The sequence below is a fragment of the Gymnoscopelus microlampas genome (assembly GCF_963454915.1).
Source record: "Gymnoscopelus microlampas genome assembly, chromosome: 3".
Classification (NCBI taxonomy): domain Eukaryota; kingdom Metazoa; phylum Chordata; class Actinopteri; order Myctophiformes; family Myctophidae; genus Gymnoscopelus; species Gymnoscopelus microlampas.
Window position 1 is genome coordinate 23,365,009 of NC_139940.1, and position 20,220 is coordinate 23,385,228.

The 20,220-nt window shown below is 39.1% G+C and overlaps 2 protein-coding genes across 2 annotated transcripts; one reads left to right on the forward strand and one right to left on the reverse strand.

The window, feature by feature from the left end:
- Positions 1–48: 48 nt before the first annotated feature.
- tap1 (transporter 1, ATP-binding cassette, sub-family B (MDR/TAP)) lies at positions 49–7,837 on the reverse strand. Its single transcript, XM_084050376.1, has 13 exons — positions 7,488–7,837; positions 5,924–6,259; positions 5,180–5,381; positions 4,474–4,588; positions 3,849–3,979; positions 3,316–3,521; positions 2,790–2,987; positions 2,457–2,585; positions 2,122–2,307; positions 1,716–1,889; positions 1,128–1,287; positions 831–967; positions 49–643 (listed from the first exon to the last, which is right to left on the reverse strand). Exons 2-13 carry the CDS (start codon positions 6,245–6,247, stop codon positions 410–412), a joined length of 2,196 nt encoding a protein of 731 aa, XP_083906502.1. The 5' UTR covers positions 6,248–6,259; positions 7,488–7,837; the 3' UTR covers positions 49–409.
- Positions 7,129–20,056, forward strand: LOC311040222 (uncharacterized protein). Its single transcript, XM_084050363.1, has 9 exons — positions 7,129–7,157; positions 10,710–10,838; positions 10,935–11,078; positions 13,381–13,491; positions 13,586–13,738; positions 14,346–14,456; positions 14,554–14,709; positions 16,822–17,493; positions 17,748–20,056. Exons 2-9 carry the CDS (start codon positions 10,721–10,723, stop codon positions 18,698–18,700), a joined length of 2,418 nt encoding a protein of 805 aa, XP_083906489.1. The 5' UTR covers positions 7,129–7,157; positions 10,710–10,720; the 3' UTR covers positions 18,701–20,056.
- Positions 20,057–20,220: the final 164 nt, after the last annotated feature.

Here is a 20,220-nt window from a genome sequence, read left to right on the forward strand (position 1 = left end):
ACTAAAAACAGAGTAAATGGTGAAAGCATGAATTTGTCATTTCAGTGTATTGTTGATATATTTGTATTTATTTAAACAGTAGGTTAAAATGTATGTTGAAAAATAAATAAAACTATGACTTAATGGCATATCTTTACAAAACCTTATATAGACCTAATTGAACATTTTAAGTCACCAGTTAGTTAAGCTTGGAAGTTTGAGAGTATGATTCAATGTTTAAGGAGCGTTTCTTCTTGATTTTGAACTACAATTAAAAACATACATTTAACATTCTTATCCAGAGTGGCTTACAAAGTGCAAGATCAGCGTAAGCGGCATGAACCCTGGTAAACAAACCGATGACCTTCTGGGCACAAACCTGGTCCTCTAAAATCCAAGTACCACATTCGTTAAGGGCATCATGGTAGTGTCAATGTGCTTCATTTGCCCCCTCTTCCTCTTTAAAATGGGAGCTTATATTTTGCTTCCTCACCATATCAGCATAGAAACCATCTTTTTTCAGAAGCTCGTCGTGACTCCCCTCCTCCACTACCTTGCCATTATCCAGGACAATTATATGATTGGCCTTCTCTACCACACTCATTTTGTGAGATATCAACAGCACAGACCACTGGTCGGTCTTATTCAACAAGGCTTCATGAACCTGTTCAGGAAAATAGGGAATTAATGTTAAATACTGAAGAATAATACAAAACAATAAATAATAGAGTAAGTAATAAACCTTTCAATTCACACACCACGCAAACTGTAAAAAGTCCAAATTTCACCTGCCACATTCATAGCATTTGGCCAATGGCTAGTGGTAATAAATAACAGAAGGTTTTTCTTACGTTATGTTCAGTCTCTGTGTCCAGGTCACTGGTGGCATTGTCCAGGATCAGGATCTTAGGCTGTCTGATTAAAGCTCTGGCAATGGCAATACGCTGCTTCTGGCCTCCTGAGACTTGGCCTCCCTTTTGTCCCGCATCTATAGGTCAAAATGATATGATGTTAACATACAGCCTTGTGACTTAAGCACCGCAAATACAGCAGGGACGTACATGCATGCATGTCACTGAAAAAGTATTGCAATAAGAAAAGGGCTTTTGTTTAGTTTTTTTCTCCTAACCAGAGTTGCCAGGCCAAACCTGTTTCATATCCATTTGGCAGTTCAGAGATGAACTTATCAGCACTAGCCAACTCAGCGGCCCTGCGCATCTTCTCATCAGAGGCATCCTTGTGACCATACACGATGTTCTCTTTCACGGAACGCGCAAACAGCACACATTCCTGGCTCACCACAGCGATCTAAAAACAAAACAGGAACAAAACAAGGAAAATGTAATGGCTGCCTGCCTGTCAAATTCTTGATCCCTATTTAGTGTTCAAGGGCAGTTTATGACATGTTCTCATACCGACATCTTGCTACATGCAGAATATTTTCCTGCACATCTTCCAAATTGGTTACATGTCCGCAATATGGTGAATCTCAAAGGTTTAATTTAATTAACATTCAAAAGAGCTTCTTACATTTTACAGATTATTTTTATTGGTAAATACATAAAATAAAAAATGTGAAAATATTATGAAATATTTGAATGCCTGCAATAATTTTCTCAAGAGTTAAGTGTTTGGTGAAATATGGTGGATATGTATTTTTTTTGTATTATTTTATTTTTGAATCTGGTTTCTGAAATGTAAATGCAATTAGAGTATTGCTGCTCTTGTTTGGCCACCTTATCGCGTAGGTACTGGTCCTTGTAGCACTGCAATGGCTTTCCATCCAATAGGATTTCTCCAGTTTGGGGCTGATAGAACCGTTCCAGAAGCCTCAAACATGTGGTCTTCCCTGAACTATTAAGCCCAACAAGAGCAGTGACCTGGCCTGGTTTCATCTCCAGGCAAACATCCTGCAGTGGAAGTTAGATGAATAAGAAGAATGTAGGTGGATTTTTCTTCATCGTAAGTGATCACTTGCAATAAGCATATAAGAATTTGTCTTGGTGACATTAGTTCAAACTTAAATGGCAACACAAAGTCATGTCACTGACTGTACAAATATCAATAATCTATGGTACGAGGGTGTATGATAGGACAGGGTATGATAACATTCACCATACTAATTTCTGTAGACGTGTATACCTTTAGTGTTGCTTCTTTTTTGCCAGCATAGGCAAATGTGACATTTTTGAACTGAACATGTCCATTCAGATGTTCAGGCTCCAAAGTACCTTCCGGGGGCACTTGGGGCTTTCGATCCAAATACTCAAAGATCTTCTCAGATGCACCGACTGCCTTTTTCACCTCTGGATAACAACGCATGACAGACTAGAAGAGAGGATGCAGATTAGGGAGCTCACATAGGCAGATTCATGGTAAATGATAAGTTATGTTTTGCAAATAATAAAGACATCGTGCAACTCTTGTCCTTGATATACAGACTGGGATGTGTACATTATTTTTGGCAATGGTCTCACCTCCACAGCAGAGGCAAATTGTAGCTCATAAAGGATGAAGGACACCAGGGCACCACTGCTCACAGTCCCTCTGGTCACCAACACACCTCCATAATACAGAATACAGACCTTCAGGCTCAAACCGGACAACTAGGAGGACATAAATAATGATCTTTGGCACAAGTCTCACATAGTTTTAAATGCTTGTTTTAATCTGCTTTGCATACAGCCTGGGTGGGATTTGCCAAATATTTAAGTAAATTTAGTTTTTTTCCCTCTGCCTTACATGACAATCTGAACCATCCACCTGTCACTCTAAACAAGCTTAAAAAAATATACCAGCTGAATACTCACACTATTGGCCATGGTGGAGCATGCATAGGCTGCTGCTTCCTTCTTATTGAGGTTAAAAGTATCGTCTAGCCGCTGGCGGTATCTCTCTGTCTCACCATCCTCGTTGGCAAAGCTCCTCACCGTCTTAATGCTGGAAAATACTTCAGTGGCCACTTGGTTGGCTTTAGCTAGTGATTCTTGAACCTCTGCAGAAAGTTTCTGAAGCATGGACAAAAGGTATTGATTGACTAACTTAATTTATTTGGCAATATCGTATTTACAAATATGGACGATTATACTTGAAAATTAAAAGGGTCGTACATGAACAAGAAATAGAGTTTAATTATGTCCAATCTTTAGCTATCAGTAGCAAGTTACTACGTGTTCAGTTTGTGAACAAAGCCACACAAATCACAATTCAGTGTTCAGCGGTGAAGCCGCCCTATACAGCCTTCAGACATACTGTGAAAACAACTGAAAATGTATGAAGCTCAAACACAATCAACAGGAACAGTTAGAATGAGGAGTACTGGGGAGACAACTTCACCTGGTGGAATTTTCCAGATAACTTTGGTATAACCCAGATGAGGGGAAGTCCCATGCAAGTCAAAAGAGATAGCTTCCAGGACTGGCAGACCATGTAAAAAAAGACAAAGCTGAGACGAGCAAAATACCACATCAAAAGACTCAGGTCCTCACTCAAGGATTCACTCATTTTGTTGGTGTTGTTGGTAATACGTGACACAATTTCACCTAGAACAGGAAGCACATACAGTATTAGCACCATAGAGTTTAGGTTTAAAGTTTTTTAAATGTTAATACAAATACATAATTACATAACATTTAAATATTTCAGAATACATGCACAATACATGATATAGGATATATCAAATAAACATTTATGGCCTTTCCAAGTCTTTTTTTTTTTGTCAATGACGAACCCTGTCCATGAAACCAGCCCTATGCTGGCATGGCCAGACTAATATCACTGCACATTTTTTTGTTTTAGCTTTGGCAGATTCGTCTGGTTTCCAGGCTAGCCCTACTGTATGGGTGCAAAGTATTGGGACGTTGACTTGCCTGAATTACTGGCATCAAAGAAAGCGATATCCTGTTTCAGCACAGACTGGAAGACTATACCCTGGACTGAAGTATGGATGCGACTCATGGTAACGTTATACATGAGGTCGCACGCAAACTCAAACACAGCACTGGAGGAGATAGCAAAAATAGTGAGTGAATGGAGACTGCAAATTGTAACCACGTTCAACCTGGCATCCAAAAATCCTTCAATATTTTGATGTATTTTCTAAATTATTCAAATATTTTCAAAATGTTTGGAAAATAGCAGATCTGCAAACTCACAACGCAAATGCATTGTGAGCTTGTAGATCAGCTAATTTTCAAAATCCTATGTATAAAATAGGGCTTAAGTGGTTAAAGAGCACAAAATGACATACTAGAAAAACTCTAACTACGACCATAACATATATTATTACAACTAGTAGTCTATTAATAATAAGAAGTATAGATAAATAGTAAATCAAGCATTTTCAATAGTTATGAAATGAGCAACCTTGTGATGAAGACGTCTTGTCTACCAAATCATAGTCTAAAGCCACTCAAACAATACAAGCACATTTGAACATACTGTTACATGTGAGCAATGCTTTTTTTTTTTTTTTTGGCTCAACACAACGCTTACCTTGCAACAGTCATCAGTGTCATAACTGCAATGGCTGAAGTGAAAGCATCAGGAGTCTCTTCATTCATGATCCAGTCAGCCATGCGGCCAGTATACTGAGGGATAGCCATCTCGCCTGAGGACACAGTGCAGACATTTTAAGTCGACATACTGTACATTTGGAGCAGCAGAATATATAGAATTTAGAATAATTAGAAGGCTAAAGTAAAGTATCACATCATCCTGTTACAGGGTGATGTATCTAACCCTGAACCTCATCCTGCTCCAGGTGTTACTGCCCCTGTCCGCTGACCTCTCAAGTGACAACAAACATGTAAGCGTTACACATTATGCCACAGGATGCGTGAACAAAATGCAAAGTAACAAACTTCTAGTTATGAAAACCTGATGCTTAAATTCCTTCTTTTTTTTGTGCATTATCTCTAGCAAAGAAAACTGTCTGCACAGTTCCTCACATTCAGGGTTGATCAGGCAAGCACAGATGGTTCTGCTAGCTAGACCTCTGCAAGTAGAAGTGGATAATAAGTCTATTAGTGAACAGGCTAATATGAACAGGATAATATGAATGAAATGAATGAAAATGAATCGTAAATCTAGTGTAACCAACTAACACCTGGCACTTTGCAAATAATTATGCATTGCTATTAACACAGCAACAGTCATTAATTATTAACTTTTGAATAGGCCAAGGTGAAGACCCACGTACCCCAGGAGGAGAGAGCAACCAGAATAAGCACAACAACAAAGCGAGAAGTGTAGGGCAGCATGTATGCCATCAGTCTCTGCAGGGAGGCCCCACTGCCACTGGTATCCTTTGGTTTCTCACGGGTCATCTTCGTTAAAAGAGGCGAGATGTAACCACTCCAGTAGAGCCAAGCCACTATTGTTATGACATAGTTCGGTAATAGCTGTAAAACAACAACAAATGAGGGGTTTCACTTTAAAATTAATTTCATACATGCTGGTTTAAGGGGGGTAAATGCTACTTTCACTTAATTTTGTGCTGGGCAATTGGTATTTTTGGATTCAATTCAGTTATTGAAAATAATTTACATTTTTGGCTTTGTTTATTTTATAGCATTACAACTTACAGTACATCATTTACAAGTTCAAGAAATATGCATCAGTGTGCTGTTGAAACTAATGTAGGCGTCAGTGAAGAGTGTCTGCCATGTCTAAATTAATTGTAATTGTAACCTTTCTCTATATACCTTATATTACAAAATGTAATGAACACCTGAAACCTAATGCAGTATGTATGTATGTATGTATGTATGTATGTATGTATGTATGTATGTATGTATGTATTTATTTGTGTGTGTACGTGTGTGTGTGTGTGTGTGTGTGTGTGTGTGTGTGTGTGTTAATATAATAATTATAATAATATAATCATATAATATTAATATCATTATATTTATTATACATATATAATTACACAGCAACTACACACCCTTTCCCAGGAGTACCAACCCCACAGCTGGTCTGGGGTGGACTGACCCAGCACCCAGAGAAGGCTGATGTAGACTGGACAGAGGAAACACAGGACCCCAATGCTCTGGAGCCCCGCGAAGCCATTTATCCATGGTGGGCTTCCAGGGTAGGTGAAGATGAGGAAGAGCAAAAGGCCGGCCCTGGCCAGCCCTCCACCCCACAAAGTGATGAAGGGATGATGGATGAGGAGAGGGGAAAACTGGGCTGCGCCGATTGTGTGCACCACACACACATCCAGGCACAGCAAAAGTGGATAAAACAAATAGCTCATTTTCCCCACCATGCCACACAGGTTCTGTAAGAACAAGGTGTGAATTTTAATTCATGCATCCACAAAATAATCCCTGTTCTAAATTGATACAGCAGGGCTTTGGAATATAATACAGTTGTAAGGCTCTTATCTCAAAACACACAGGTTTAAGTAAACACAGGTAAATGTAACTTTCACTTTTGTTTTGTGCTAGGCAATTGGTATTTTTGGATTCGGGTCAGTTATTGAAAATCATTTTCGGTTTTGTTTATTTTATTCACAATTGTGAAGCTGTAGCTGAATAATGACTGTTACCTGGCATATAGGTTTTTCTCAGCAGACATGGCATATGCTCAGTGGTGTAAAGTAACATTTACTCAAGTACTGTACTTAAGTACAATTTTGAGGTATTTTTACTTTACTAGAGTATTTACAGTTTCAGTACTTTTACTCTTCTACTCTACTCAGAACCAAATATTATATTTTTACTCCACTACAATTATTTGAAAACTTTATAGTTGCTTTGTAGATTTCGATAAATATTACACAAATAATCGGCCATTTGAAAATATCCGATCTACAAGCTCACAATGTGTCCTGACTCGTGATGTGACATTGTGAGCTTGTAGATCTGCTATTTTTAATACAATTTATACATTTGAAAACTTGTAAAATGGGACATTCTGCATAATGAGTACTTTCTACTTTTGGTACTTTAAGTACATTTTGATACCAATACTTTTGTACTTTTACTCAAGTACATTTTGAGTATTTCTCTACATTGCAGTATTGATACTTTTACTTAAGTAAAACATGTGAGTACTTTTTCCACCACTGCAAACTACAACCATATTATAACTCTATGGCTTCAACTCCATAGCCAAACTAAGATTTGACTCTCCGCGTAATGCGCATGCTCAGCGTCGACAACGAAGGGGTTCTGGTAAGTGTAGTCGTAAATACAGCATATTCTGCGTCTATGTACATTTAATAGCTGGCATTTGTAAGTAAGTTTTCAGTACAACTGAAACCGTAACTTTCTAGCTACAACATTATTGAAACAATGTTTTTGTGTTAGCCGAAAACGACCCAATATTTGGGTCAGGCGCTCATGTCATGTCTAGATACGGAACAGCTCTACACGAGCACAGGCGACCATGGTCGCCAAAGGCTTTCTTGTGAAGAATAAGAGTAACAACACAATGTAGAGATGCTAAATTAAGTTGCAAAAAAGCTACGTTTAAAGATTCCTCAATACGAAACGGTAACATACCGAGTTATTTTTCACATCCAGCGTTTGCGTGGAGGATGGATCATCCAGGATCGAGACCTATTCTAACTCTTAACTGTTGTTGTTGTTATTGTTGTTGTTGTTTTTACTACAGAGTCCAGACTAATTAAAATAGTATCTAGATTAATTTCCTGCTAATTTGACCATTCGGCGATCGTTCAGTCAGTGCGCGCTTTTGCTACGACGGTGGAAGAATAGAAAGTGAAAGTATAAAATAAGATCAAGCCTGCAATGGAAATCCCCTCGGATCCCATGCATGGTCTGTCAACGGGGACATGGTGGCTCCTAATCTAACCACATTCTGTTGGCCTCGGTTGGACTGCTGCGCCAGTGTTTCCCCTATTCACAACCCAGACCCTAAACGATAGGTTTTACTGTTACATTATTATTTGTCGCCTCAAATAATAATGGTTAAAAATGATCATTACATTTAAAACAACAAACTTCAGGTTGAAATGCATATTCGTGTGCGATGCTGCCACCGCGTGGCCGTGGACCATGCTGCACACTGTGCCATGTTTTGTGAGAGAAGTAAGCAACCAGGTCTAGGAAAACAAGACCAAAAGAAGCAACTATACGGTAGCCTATAATGAGCACTTTAAATCTAAATGCACCGACTATTTAAAAAAAAACTCTTGCAATAAAATGTGGAATATTTTTGAAACATTTCAACAACACAAATCTTGTATGGGGCTGACCTGGCAGACTGGCACAACACATTTTTAGATGGGGGCTAGGGACAAATACATATTATATTGGGGGTCCGTGACATGAAAATGGTTGAGAAACAGTGTTTCTCAACCATTTTCAGTCAGTGTTTTTGAAACACTGATTTAAACAACATTAGGAAACAAGCCCAAATCTGTAGCAACTACACTTTCGCAACAAGCCCAAAAAACCGCAACCCACAAGAAAAAGAAGCCCAAAGTCGCTTGTAATATGGGGACATGGCAACACTGCACTGTGCATACTTATCCACATCAAACAAAGCACTCCTCCTGTCCAATTCGCTCATTCCAGACTTGGTTTGTCGTGCGTATCTTTATATGTAATGTTGCAGAAGACATTTTGTACAAAGCCTGGAAGAAGCATTTAGACCTGACGGTTTACTTCATTAGGCCTTATGTTAAAATGATCGTTTTGCCATCAAGGATTTAATGTAAGACAGCTGACATAATGCAGCGATGCCCGACGCCCCCCAGTGGTTCTCAACCAGTGGTGCGGGGACCACCACTGGTCCTTGGGAGGGGGGTCCAGGTGGTCCCCAGCTAAATGATGGAGAGTTGACCAAATGGACCCTTATAGTTATTTAACTCTAGAGAGTGTAAAATGAAACCAAATGGACCCTTACGGGTCCATTTGGTTTCATTTTACGCTCTCAAGACTCAAGAGTTAAATTACTGTTAAACATCTGCATCACTTAATTTACAAGAAGTCTACACAATTAGAGAATGTAGTAGAATTGTTATTTTGATCAACGTTTGCCTGTTATCTCTCCTATTGGTAGCGCATCAATACAGCATGGATTTGTGGGAAAAATCTTATCCAACGACAACAAAATACTCTTTAAGTTTTGGGGCTGAGAGGCTAAATCTCATCAAATGGTGGTCCGTTGCTCAAATGCCGAATAAATAATGGACCTTGATATGAAAAAGTTTGAAACCCACTGGTTTAAAAAGCTATGCCAGTGTAAAAACCTTAAAGTAGCTTCACTATCAGGCTTTTATTAATACGTGGACACATTGTTATTTTCCACCTCAACAGCGAGTGCGCACGCTCAGACCAGTGTTGCCATGTCGGCTTATTATAAGCGATAAAAGCTTCTTTTTCTGTGAAGTTGCTTATACAAATTGGTGGTTGCGGTTTTTTGGGCTCGTTTCTAAAGTGTACTTGCTTATTACATTTAATTAGTATTTAAACCAGTGGCTCTCAAATATTTTCATGAAAATGTTTTGTGCCCAGGGAGCATTTGTGTCTTCCAAAAAAAAAAAATCTTCCAAATATTCCACATTTTATTGCAAGACTTTTCGAAAATAGCAGATCTACAAGCTCACAACGCGTCGCAGGTTTAAAGTGCTCATGTGGCCGCCTAGTTGTTGCTTCTGTTGGGCTTGTTTTCCTAGACCTGGTTGGCTTGTTTTTCTCGCAAAATCTGGCAACGCTGGCTCAGACATGGCAGCTGCCTTTTTGGGAAGCAACAATTCATACCGTTAGTTTCAGGTATTTTTATTTGATTAAATAAGACGACAATCATTCGTCGACGGGCATTTAGGATTGAAGCACTGTGACTAGTCGGCGTGACAATGGAGTGAAGTGACAGTGTTTTGTGAGAAGCCTCGATCTGGATGGAACCGACGGGTCTACGAGACGTTTTCAACTGTATAACATTGTGTAAGCAATAGCATAATACGCCCAACGAGAGTAATCGTTATGTTGGCACGTCAGCCTGAATCGACAGTTAAGGAGAATAATTCCTCTCCTTCGCACACAACTACGTGTCTAACGCAACAACGCTGTTGTTACATTGTTGTTTTTATTCCTTCTTTTTTTTTGTGGTTCTCGAAAGCTTCAGGCCCATGCAGAACGGATCATGTAGGCCTGGTTTTTTACATAGTTACTGTACGCGCGTGACGTTCCACATAATCACATCTGGATTCGGATGCAGTGGTGTTGGAAAATATGAATTGTGTATACATTTAAATGTGTAGATCGTGAGTGCTTGTCATGGATTGCTCCGCTAGAGCAGTGGTTTTCAACCTTTTTTCATATCAAGGTCCATTATTTATTCGGCATTCACCATTTGATGAGATTTAGCCTCTCAGACCCAAGACTGATTTTGTTGTGGTTGGTTAAGATTTTGTCCACAATTCCATGCTGTGTTGATGTGGTACCATAGGAGAGATAACAGGCAAACGTTGATCAAAATAACAATTCTTCTACATTCTCTAATAGAATTGTGTGGCTTTTTAAATGAAGCACTGCAGATGTTTACAATAATGTAACTATTGAGAGCATAAAATGAAACCTTGGTTTAATTTTACACTCTCAAAAGTTAACTATCTATAAGGGTCCATTTGGTCCATCATTTAGCTCGTGACCACCTGGAACCCCCTCAAGGACCACTGGTGGTCCCCGGACCACTGGTTGAGAACCACTGCGCTAGAAGCAAGTAGGCTTAAAGAAGCTGTTATTTCTCTTTTATAGCCTTTGCTGCAATGGACGATTTCGGTCATCCAAAACATCCAAACAACAATGATCCCCATCACCCCCCTCATATGCATAGAATGCCTACAATCACCGATGCATCTGGAATGCACCACCACATCCAACATGGTCAGTATTCACTATGTGTTTTGTAATGCTTTTCAATGACACATGTCAGGAATTTTACAAATCATAACCAGGTGTCATGGGTTGTTTTTTTTCCAGGGCACTTACACATCACTGATGGAAGCAGGAATTTTCATTTGGAGAAAGATGCCATTTCCAGAAAACAGTGTCACTCTGTCATTTCTGACCCCCAGGGACTGATGATTGCCCAGTGCCCACCACATAACTCTGTTATTGATAATGGTAAGCGATAGAGTTGTTGGAGGTCTTGTCCTCACTGAACATCACTTTTCTAAGAACCTACTTGGTCTACTGTCTCAAATGATTATGATTGAGTAGACACTTTTAAAAATATATATATAACTTATAACATTCATCAAGTATTTGTTTAACATAAAAAATAAAATGATGGGAAAAGGGATGCCATGCTCAGCCGCAGATATGGCAGCTGAAAGTGGGAACAACGCTTCATAACACGTTTTCATATCTGAATAATGAATAATAGGCAGATAGATATACAGTCATACAGCAGGGCAGAAAGGTAAAACTCGTTCCTAAACCACCTGCTTTGATCAAGTCATCAAAGTCCAACTCCCAGACAAGTTCTGATTCAATGGCCATGAGTGACATGTTCAGGTGTCATCCTCATCCTTAGTTCATTTTGAATCATCGGCATTTGTGAAAACCTTCCACACATGTTTTGGTGAACAATTATGAAATATGTACTGCAGTGGCATCTTTAGCTTTTTCTGTTTTGAGTTAACGTTTTGCAGACCCGTTAAGTGCATGTTTCTCCATGTACTGTAGACAGTGGTGAAATTGACATTTGTAGAAAAGAAGATGTATGGCCGTGCACTGTAAAGTAGCTCACAAAATAAACTTTTATTGAGGACAATGTTTCAACCTATACAGGTCACCTATTAGCGATGGGACAGTTTTAAAGTTTAAAGTTTGTAAAAGTTAACCGTTTAATCGGAATGTGTGTCACTAACCGTTTAGGACTTAATAACATAAATTAAATCAAATATTAACAGAATATCAAAGGAATAAATAACTTAAATATAATCTATAATTGTTCCTCATACAATATTGTACAATACCTTATAAAGAGAAAACATTTGAACAGAAGAAAACAGCCTTACAGAATGATATATAGACCAAATGTATGTTACAATACATGTTGTAGGCCGTATTTTTTTTTTTTTTTAAACGTTTTGTTTATTCATTTTTGTTATTTTACATACTCATAGGTAGTACAGACACTTATTGAAGTAATTAAGCAAATAAACAGAGTATCTCCAAACAGTGAGAGTAAGATATAAACAACATTCAAACAAAACAAAACAAAAAACAGACAACACTCACAAAGAAAAAAGAAAAAAAACAGACAACAAAACAAATACACAACGTAAAATCTCCAAAAACATGTATGTATATAGAAAACAGTCCATGATCTATAAACGCTACATCGAGTTAGGCACAGGTCATTGAAAGCAATTGTACATGTCAGTGAGGTGATAAGCAGGCACACACCAAGGGTTCTGTTGTAGGCCGTATTTGAACTGCCCACACATAGGACTGCAACTTTTTTTATTGATATGACGTCATAGGCGGTTAACCGCCCACGGTCGAAAGGTTAAACATTTACCAAAAAAGGTAAAAAATGCCCATCCCTATGCAATAGGTGTGTTTAAATACTCAACCAGTGGGGAGAGCCACACTCAATCCAAAAGCAGAGCAGCTCCTATAGTAATTAAACACAACCCAACAGATCTATAGGCCCAAGCTGCACCCACAAATGGCACACTGTGAGCATACAGATCTGGCAAAATGACAAGTGGCAACAATGCCAAATAATAAAGATAAGAAGAGAACATTTCTCCATAAATACCAAAGAGGGAATCAAGGGCAGAGCCGGTCCACCCTATACGCACACTACGCAGGTTGCGTAGGGCCCCGCCTACCCGCGTCTTTCTTTTTTTTCTTCTTTCGTTTACCAACAAAAATATAAAAGATGTAATACAAAAATGTTATGGCAAAAATGTGTAATACAAAAAAATTGAATACGAACAAAAGGTCAAGAAACTGACATTTGACCTGCCTACGCTCTACAGGCACATCATTGCGTGAATTAATCAGTTAATTTACTAATTTACATTTACTCAAAACATTTTTACATTAATAAATCTTAAGGTCAAGGGCCCCTATTATCTCCAGGGCCCTGGGCACGTGCCCAATCTGTTAATTCATCATTGACAGTGGAGGAAACTTATGCTGAGAGAAGCTTCGATCTGGATGGAACCGACGGTTCAACTGTATAACTTTGTGTAAGCATATACGCCAAACTAGAGTTATTATGATGGCACTTCATCCTAAATCGACAGTTTACAAGAATAATTAATCTCTGCACACCTAATTATGTATCTAATCCAACAACAGTGCCCTTTTTCCCCTTTTTCTATGTGATTATCAAAGCTTAGAATGGTCCTGAATGGATACATCATGAAGCAGTAGGCTGATAGAAGCTGTTACTTCTCTTTTATAGCCTTTGCTGCACTTGGGGATATTGGTCTCCATCCAAAAAACACCAACAATGCCCCCCCTATACATAGACCTACAGTCACCGAGGCAGCTGGAATGCACCACATCCAACAGGGTCAGTAGTATTCATATGTGTTTTGTAATGTTTTTCAATGACACACATCAGCGATTTACAAATCATAACCAGGTGCCATACGTTGTCTTTCCAGGGCACTTACACATCACTGATGCAAGTAGGCATTTTCATTTGGAGAAAGATGGCACTTCCAGAATACAGGGTCACTCTGTAATTACAGACCCACAGGCACTGATGCTTGCCCAGTGCCCACCACAGAACTCTCTTCCTTTAGTCCTTGATAATGGTAAGTGATAGAGTTGTTGCAGGTCTTCACATCACTTTGCTACTGTATGAACCTGCTTGGTCTTCTGGTTCAAAATGTTCATTATTGAGTCCACATATTATTTGAAATATAACTGTGTTAGTTCATTACGGATTTGTATTACATGAAAATAAAATGTTGATGGGGAAATAAGGAAGCACATGCTCATACATGGCAGCTGCCAGTGGGAAGTAACACTTCATAACGCTGGTTGTAGTTGTTTGTTAAATAGAAAACAAACTCATACATTTTGGTTGAACACTTGAGCAACTGTCAGTGTGACAGAAGTGACAGGAAATTTGTTTTGTGAGAAGCCTCAATCTGGATGGAACCGAAGAGTCGACAAGACTTTTTCAACTGTATGACATTGTGTAAGCGTATAAGCCCAACTAGAGTTATTATGATGCCACTTTCTTTTTTTTTACTTTAAGCTTCAGGCCCAGAACGGATCATGGTACCACTAACATCACGCATAATCACATCTGGATTAGGATACAGTGCAGTGGTGTTTGATAATATGAATTAAGTAAGCCTGCATCGAATACATTGTCTTGTGCAGTTGCTTAAAGAAACTGTTCTCTTTTTATAGCCTTTTCTTCAATGGAGGATATTGGTCTCCTTCCAAAAAACTCCAATGTCCCTCATATGCATAGACCTACAATCACAGATACAGCTGGAATGCACCACCACATCCAACAGGGTCAGTATTCATTATGTGTTTTGTAATGCTTTTCAATGACAGCAATGTCAGCATCAATTTACAAATCATAACCAGGTGACATGTGTTGTTTTTCCAGGGCACTTACACATCACTGATGGAAGCAGGAATTTTCATTTGGAGAAAGATGTCACTTCCAGAATACATTGTCACTCCGTAATTACAGACCAAATGATGATGGCCCACTGCCCAGTCTGCCCACCACAGAACTCTGCTCCTTTCGTCCTTGATAATGGTAAGTGATAAGAGTTGTCGGAGGTCTTGCCCTCACTGAACATTACTTTTCCATGGACCTTCTTGGTCTACAGGTTCTAATGTTTATGATTGAGTCCACACATTATTTGAAATATACTTTTTTTAGTGCATTAAGAATTTGTATTACATATAAATCTAATTATATGGATCTCGGGATCCACATGGAAATGGCATGGATCTCACAGCGGTTTCACACTATGGTTTCGGGTGCGCACTCCAGACCGCTCCGTTTCCGAGTGCGCTTGGCTGGCCAGCATTCACACTGGCCAAGGCTCTAACGCGCCCGAATACACTTGCATATATACCCCCGATCCTATAGGTGGCGGCATGCACATAGTGCTTCCCCAGTGGACACAGACGTCATCAACTATGCGACAATGTTTGTGCTGGTCGCGCATAAATATAGGGTTGCCGCTGGGGAGAGAGTCAGGAGCGCACTGAGCGCACAGCGACGCGAGCGCACAGAAGTCAAGGCACAGACTGCTGTGTTGTTGGCGCGCGTGTTGTTGACAGACAACGGATGCACGCTTATGAGAAACAACACAAATAAAACCTGGTGAAACACTTGTGTGCATTTGCGCAAGATACAGGAAACATTCAGTCTAAATGTCCAGTTTGCTAACCTTCACAACAACTACTACTTTTGTATTTGAAACCTTACATTTCTCTAAATATTATAAACTTTCACGACAGCTTAAGTACAAAAATATATCATTTATGAAAAGGCAACTAGCCTATACAGTGAAGTCGGACTGAATGACTGAAACCTTGTATTGTGAATTGTACTTCCATGTACTGTTTCTCATGTCTTACTAAATAAAGTAACGTCTTTTCTTTTTTTACTCTCTTTGTGTGGGGATTATCTGGCACATGTATGCATCTGTTATGAAAGAGAAATCGCATCATGAGTGAAACGGCTATAGTCCATGGGAAACCATAAACCTACGTAGGCCTACATCTAAATGAGTTATATTTACTTACAAATTTCAAATTACAAAGCCTTATAAGCTATATATTTCTGGGATGCATAGTAGCTGAAACTCCACAAGATATCCACAAGATATACTATTTTATATATATATATATATATATATATATATATATATATATATATATATATATATATATATATATATATATATATTGTTGCTGTCATTATATGGCCATGACACGGCCTCTCTTTCTATCTCGCGCTCTCATTCTATTTCTGTATGTAATGTTTTATATAAATAAATAAATACGTTTTATATATAAATATTGCGGGTTTTAGCGCATCATCCCGCGGGTTCATTTAATGATAAAATTGACATGGTCATTTAATGATAAAATTAACCCGCGGGATGATGCGGTACTAAATCTTTCATCATCCCGCGGGTTCATTTTATAATTTAATGATGAAATTAACCCGCGGGTTCCGGCCATGGTTGAACCCCTGTGGATTGATCTGCGACGTGTGTTTGTTGACTGTTTTTGTCGAGTTTATATACCGTCACCTATTACAAATAGCGGGCCACTTCCGTCAAACGATACGCTTGCTTTCACATTGCAGTGTACCGTCCCCGAGGACGCAAGAATCGCACCCGAGACTACCTCCCGAGGTGGTTTCGGGTACGGAACGGCGATCCGTTTCGGGGAACGATGCGCAACATTCACACTAGCGCGAAACCTGCCAAGCGGTCTCGAGTGCGCACCCAGGACCATAGTGTGAAACCGCTGTCAGACTTCATGTTTATGCTAAAATAAGGAAGGTACAAGAATAATTCAATGCAAGCACGTATGGCCCGTCAGTCTACCCCCGAGACAGACCCTCTTGTCCTCAAGCACAAAGTTGACCTATTGATATTGCAGATTAGAACATTAGCTGAATGTCAAGAGATATGCCCATAGGTATCACTTTAGTTGTAACCAGTTAAGCCCTATATAAGTCATATGACAAATAGCAAAAATAGCCGTCATCCCTATTTTTGAAAATGTTTTTAAAAAATTGAAAACAAATTTCTTGACATTTTTTAACTAGATGACCAAAATAGTCTGAAAGTGGTTAATTGGTTGTCCTAAATGACTTGCTGCTAAACAATTCTTCTACTTACAGCACGCCTTAATATGCCGGCCAACAGTGGGAGCATTGCTTCGGAGAAAGCAGGACCTGCCAGGAAGAAAGCCAAATCCAAATCCAAATCTAAATCCTCCAAACCCAGAGTGGCTGAACCATCTAAGTGGAAGCAAAACCAGCAGAAGCAGCTGAGGATGGAGGGCAAAGCCTATGTAAGCAAACGAAAAAAAGATGGTGAATCTGTGACAAAACAACCAAGGACAATAGGATCAACATGCACCTCAAAAGCATGCAAGAAAGCCTCCAATCGATTTTGCCATGACTTTAAGGAAGAAATCAGACAGAAGATGTTCGATGGCTTCTGGCAGGGTATGAACTGGTCTCAGAGAAAGATATTTATCGCAGGATTAGTGGACCGGGTCTCGGTGGAGAGGACACGGGCAGCAAAAGAAAATTCGCGGAGATCAGTCTCAATGCGCTATCATTTGAGACTCAATGGCAAAAGAAAACAAGTTTGTAAGCACATGTTCCTGGCTACTTTGGGAGTTGGAGAGTGGTCTGTGCAAAGCTGGGCCCAAAAGAAGTATTTTAACAAAAAGACTGAGACACAGAAAAAGAAGTTAAAAAAGAAGGAGAAGGAGACACCCCAGACCACACAAAAAGAGACTAGTCCAGTTGTAGCCACAACTACTAGCCAAGTAAACCAGGAAGGTAAGTTAATAATTAGCATATACACTGTGTATACTTTTTTAGCTGATGAAAAAACAGTATGGAAAATTATTTTTCCATCATGATATGAATAAAACTATATGTTTTACATAGTCACTCATGGTGATATAAGAATATGAATATTTGTTATTGGCCACACTATCGACCATTTTCAACAATACTTTTTTATATATTATAGTAAATATTAATAAATGGTAGTGTTTCACAGTATTGATAACTTTGACCTCTTATTGTAGAACGCGACAATTCCTCTGACCACGACGAAAGCTTACCATTGGAGCCAATGGAGCAGGAACAGGAAGGGCCTTCCAAAAAGAAATCCAGAGTTGCCAAACCACTGCAATGGAAGCAAAATAAACAGAAGCAACTTAGAATGCAGGGTAAATCGTATATCACTAAAAGAAAAAAAGATGGCACCTCCGTGACTAAGGAGCAGAGGAAAATGGGAGCAGGGTGCGCCTCCAATGCATGCAAGAGAGCATCAAGCCGCTTCTGTACTGACATCAACGAAGACACAAGGAAGGAAATCTTTGACAAATTCTGGAATGGCATGAATTGGACCGAAAGAAAAGTTCATATCGCGGGACTCGTTGACCGTGATATAGTGGAGAGAACACGAGCACCGTGGACACAGTCAAGAAGGACAGTGTCACTGCGCTATCACTTGGTAGTTGCGGGTGACAGAAAACAAGTTTGCAAAAAGATGTTCCTCTCTACTTTTGGGGTTGGGGAGTGGTCTGTGCTCAACTGGGCTCAAAGCCCAACAAACCAGCAGACAGATTCAGCTGAAACCTTGGCAAAGGAGAAGAAACTGTTGCCAAGGAAATCCCCAAAAGCTTCGGAGCACTCAGTCCTGAGGGAGTTTCTTGAGAGTTTACCAAAGGTGCCCTCATACCCTGGCAGCACTTCTATCAGTAAGCTGTATCTGGAGCCAGTGTTCTCCAACATGGCTGATGTGTACCGACACTACCAAAACCACTGTTTAGAGAAACAAACCAAACCTCTCTCCCGACAGGTGTTTTGCGTTGTGTTTAAAAGAATGGATTTGGGCTTGTGTGATCCCAAGAAGGATCAAAGTTGTTCTACTTATAACTCAGCAGGGAACTTGTTCAATGAGCTTTGGGAAGAATACTGCATGGAAAGTGAAGCCGCAGGGGGGCCACATCCACAGAAAGCTGTAGTCCAATAGCAGGGGCATCATGCACGCCACAATTCTGAGTGGGCACAATTGGAGCGGGGGGCATGTAGGTCTTTCCCCAGAAAAAAAAAAGAAAGAAAAGAAAATGACACAATTTTCTGCTCATATCTGCATGTGACGTTTGACATATATTAAAAGGCTTTCGGCGGATTATTTTAAAACTTCACTAAATAGCTCAGTAATCTCCAACTTTATATTAGGGTAAAATACTGTATATATTTAGAGATTTTAATGTCAATTATTTGTGCTGTTATTGTTATTATAACTATTATTATTCACTAGCTTCTGCAGCCATGTATCATGTAAAAAAAGATAAATCTTGTCCGCTTCAACCAAACATTTTAAGGGGCATAAATTCACATACAAACACTATATTCACAATGCAAGTTAATTTAGAGAACAGAAAACCACAGACGCAAGGAACCAGCCATCATGGTAATAGTTCTATTTTCAAACAATGCATAGGAATCAGAACGTGTACAGATGAGACAGCTGACACCACAGTATTTTTAGTATAGATACAGATATTGTCCTTGCATCTTGGCCTGGAAATATGAAATGGAATTCACTGGTTTGCTAACTATAACCTTTGATAGTGTTGGTAAAAAGATATAATCTCTCTTTTACTAATATTAAGTGGAATGCTTTGCAGTTACAAGTCATGACTAGCCTTCTACTGTAAACTACTGGATTGAGGGATAGCTAACTACTATAGTAGGTAGCAATGACATAATTACATATTATTTCAAAAATAATAGTACTGTCAACCCCCTCCCCCCCTAAATAAATAAAAAAACGCGGACCCTCAGTTTCAAGGGCATGACGCCACTGTCCCGTAGGGATGGTCAAGAGCTGACATTTCATGGTTATACATTGAGTTATACATTGTGTTGTGTGCCAAGAATGCATCATTTGTAATATTAATGTGTTAATTGTTGTGAAATGCATGGTAGAACCTACTATATGTGAATTGATGTAATGTTCTGTTTGGGGTCAAATGTTTTGCCAAATCAACCATCTTAAATTGGATTGTCATTAATGGGTTTGTTAAGCATTGGTTGTGGTTAACCAAAATACATTGCTGCCAGGAACAAGTCAACAATATTTGAAACAATCTAATCTTATAAGTAATCAAAAGGCTGTTTTAGTTTGTGGATTGAATTAAGTGCAATTATTTGTCAGATTGTTCTTTATAATTTAACTTCTTTGAGATAGTGTAATTGTTCCTCAGCCTTCTTTTTCAGTTTATGAGAAAATAAATAACATGATTCTTTGTTAAATCATACCAAAATATGTTTATCTTGATTTGACATCTAAGAGAATCTTAATAAAGGTCATTTGGTCAAATTCAAGCCACACTCTGTTCTCTTAACTATGATGACATTCTGCGTTGTAATAATAGTGTGTTTGATCTAACCAAACGCACACTTTTCTGTGACAAGGCACAGCCACACACACACGCACACGCACACGCACACACAGGCAAGTAGCCCACTGCTATTCTTCTGTAC

What these genes read in the sequence shown, in the direction of transcription:
- tap1 (XM_084050376.1), bottom strand. Translation starts at nt 6,247, where the DNA reads ATGGTGGGGAAAATGAGCTATTTGTTTTATCCACTTTTGCTGTGCCTG. An exon ending in GCTCCACCATGGCCAATAGT is followed by an intron (nt 2,586 to 2,789) that starts GTGAGTATTCAG and finishes ATGTCCTCCTAG; the next exon opens with TTGTCCGGTTTGAGCCTGAA. An exon ending in GCCAAATGGATATGAAACAG is followed by an intron (nt 968 to 1,127) that starts GTTTGGCCTGGC and finishes TTTGACCTATAG; the next exon opens with ATGCGGGACAAAAGGGAGGC.
- LOC311040222 (XM_084050363.1), top strand. Translation starts at nt 10,721, where the DNA reads ATGGACGATTTCGGTCATCCAAAACATCCAAACAACAATGATCCCCAT. An exon ending in GCACCACCACATCCAACATG is followed by an intron (nt 10,839 to 10,934) that starts GTCAGTATTCAC and finishes TTTTTTTTCCAG; the next exon opens with GGCACTTACACATCACTGAT. An exon ending in TAACTCTGTTATTGATAATG is followed by an intron (nt 11,079 to 13,380) that starts GTAAGCGATAGA and finishes TCTCTTTTATAG; the next exon opens with CCTTTGCTGCACTTGGGGAT.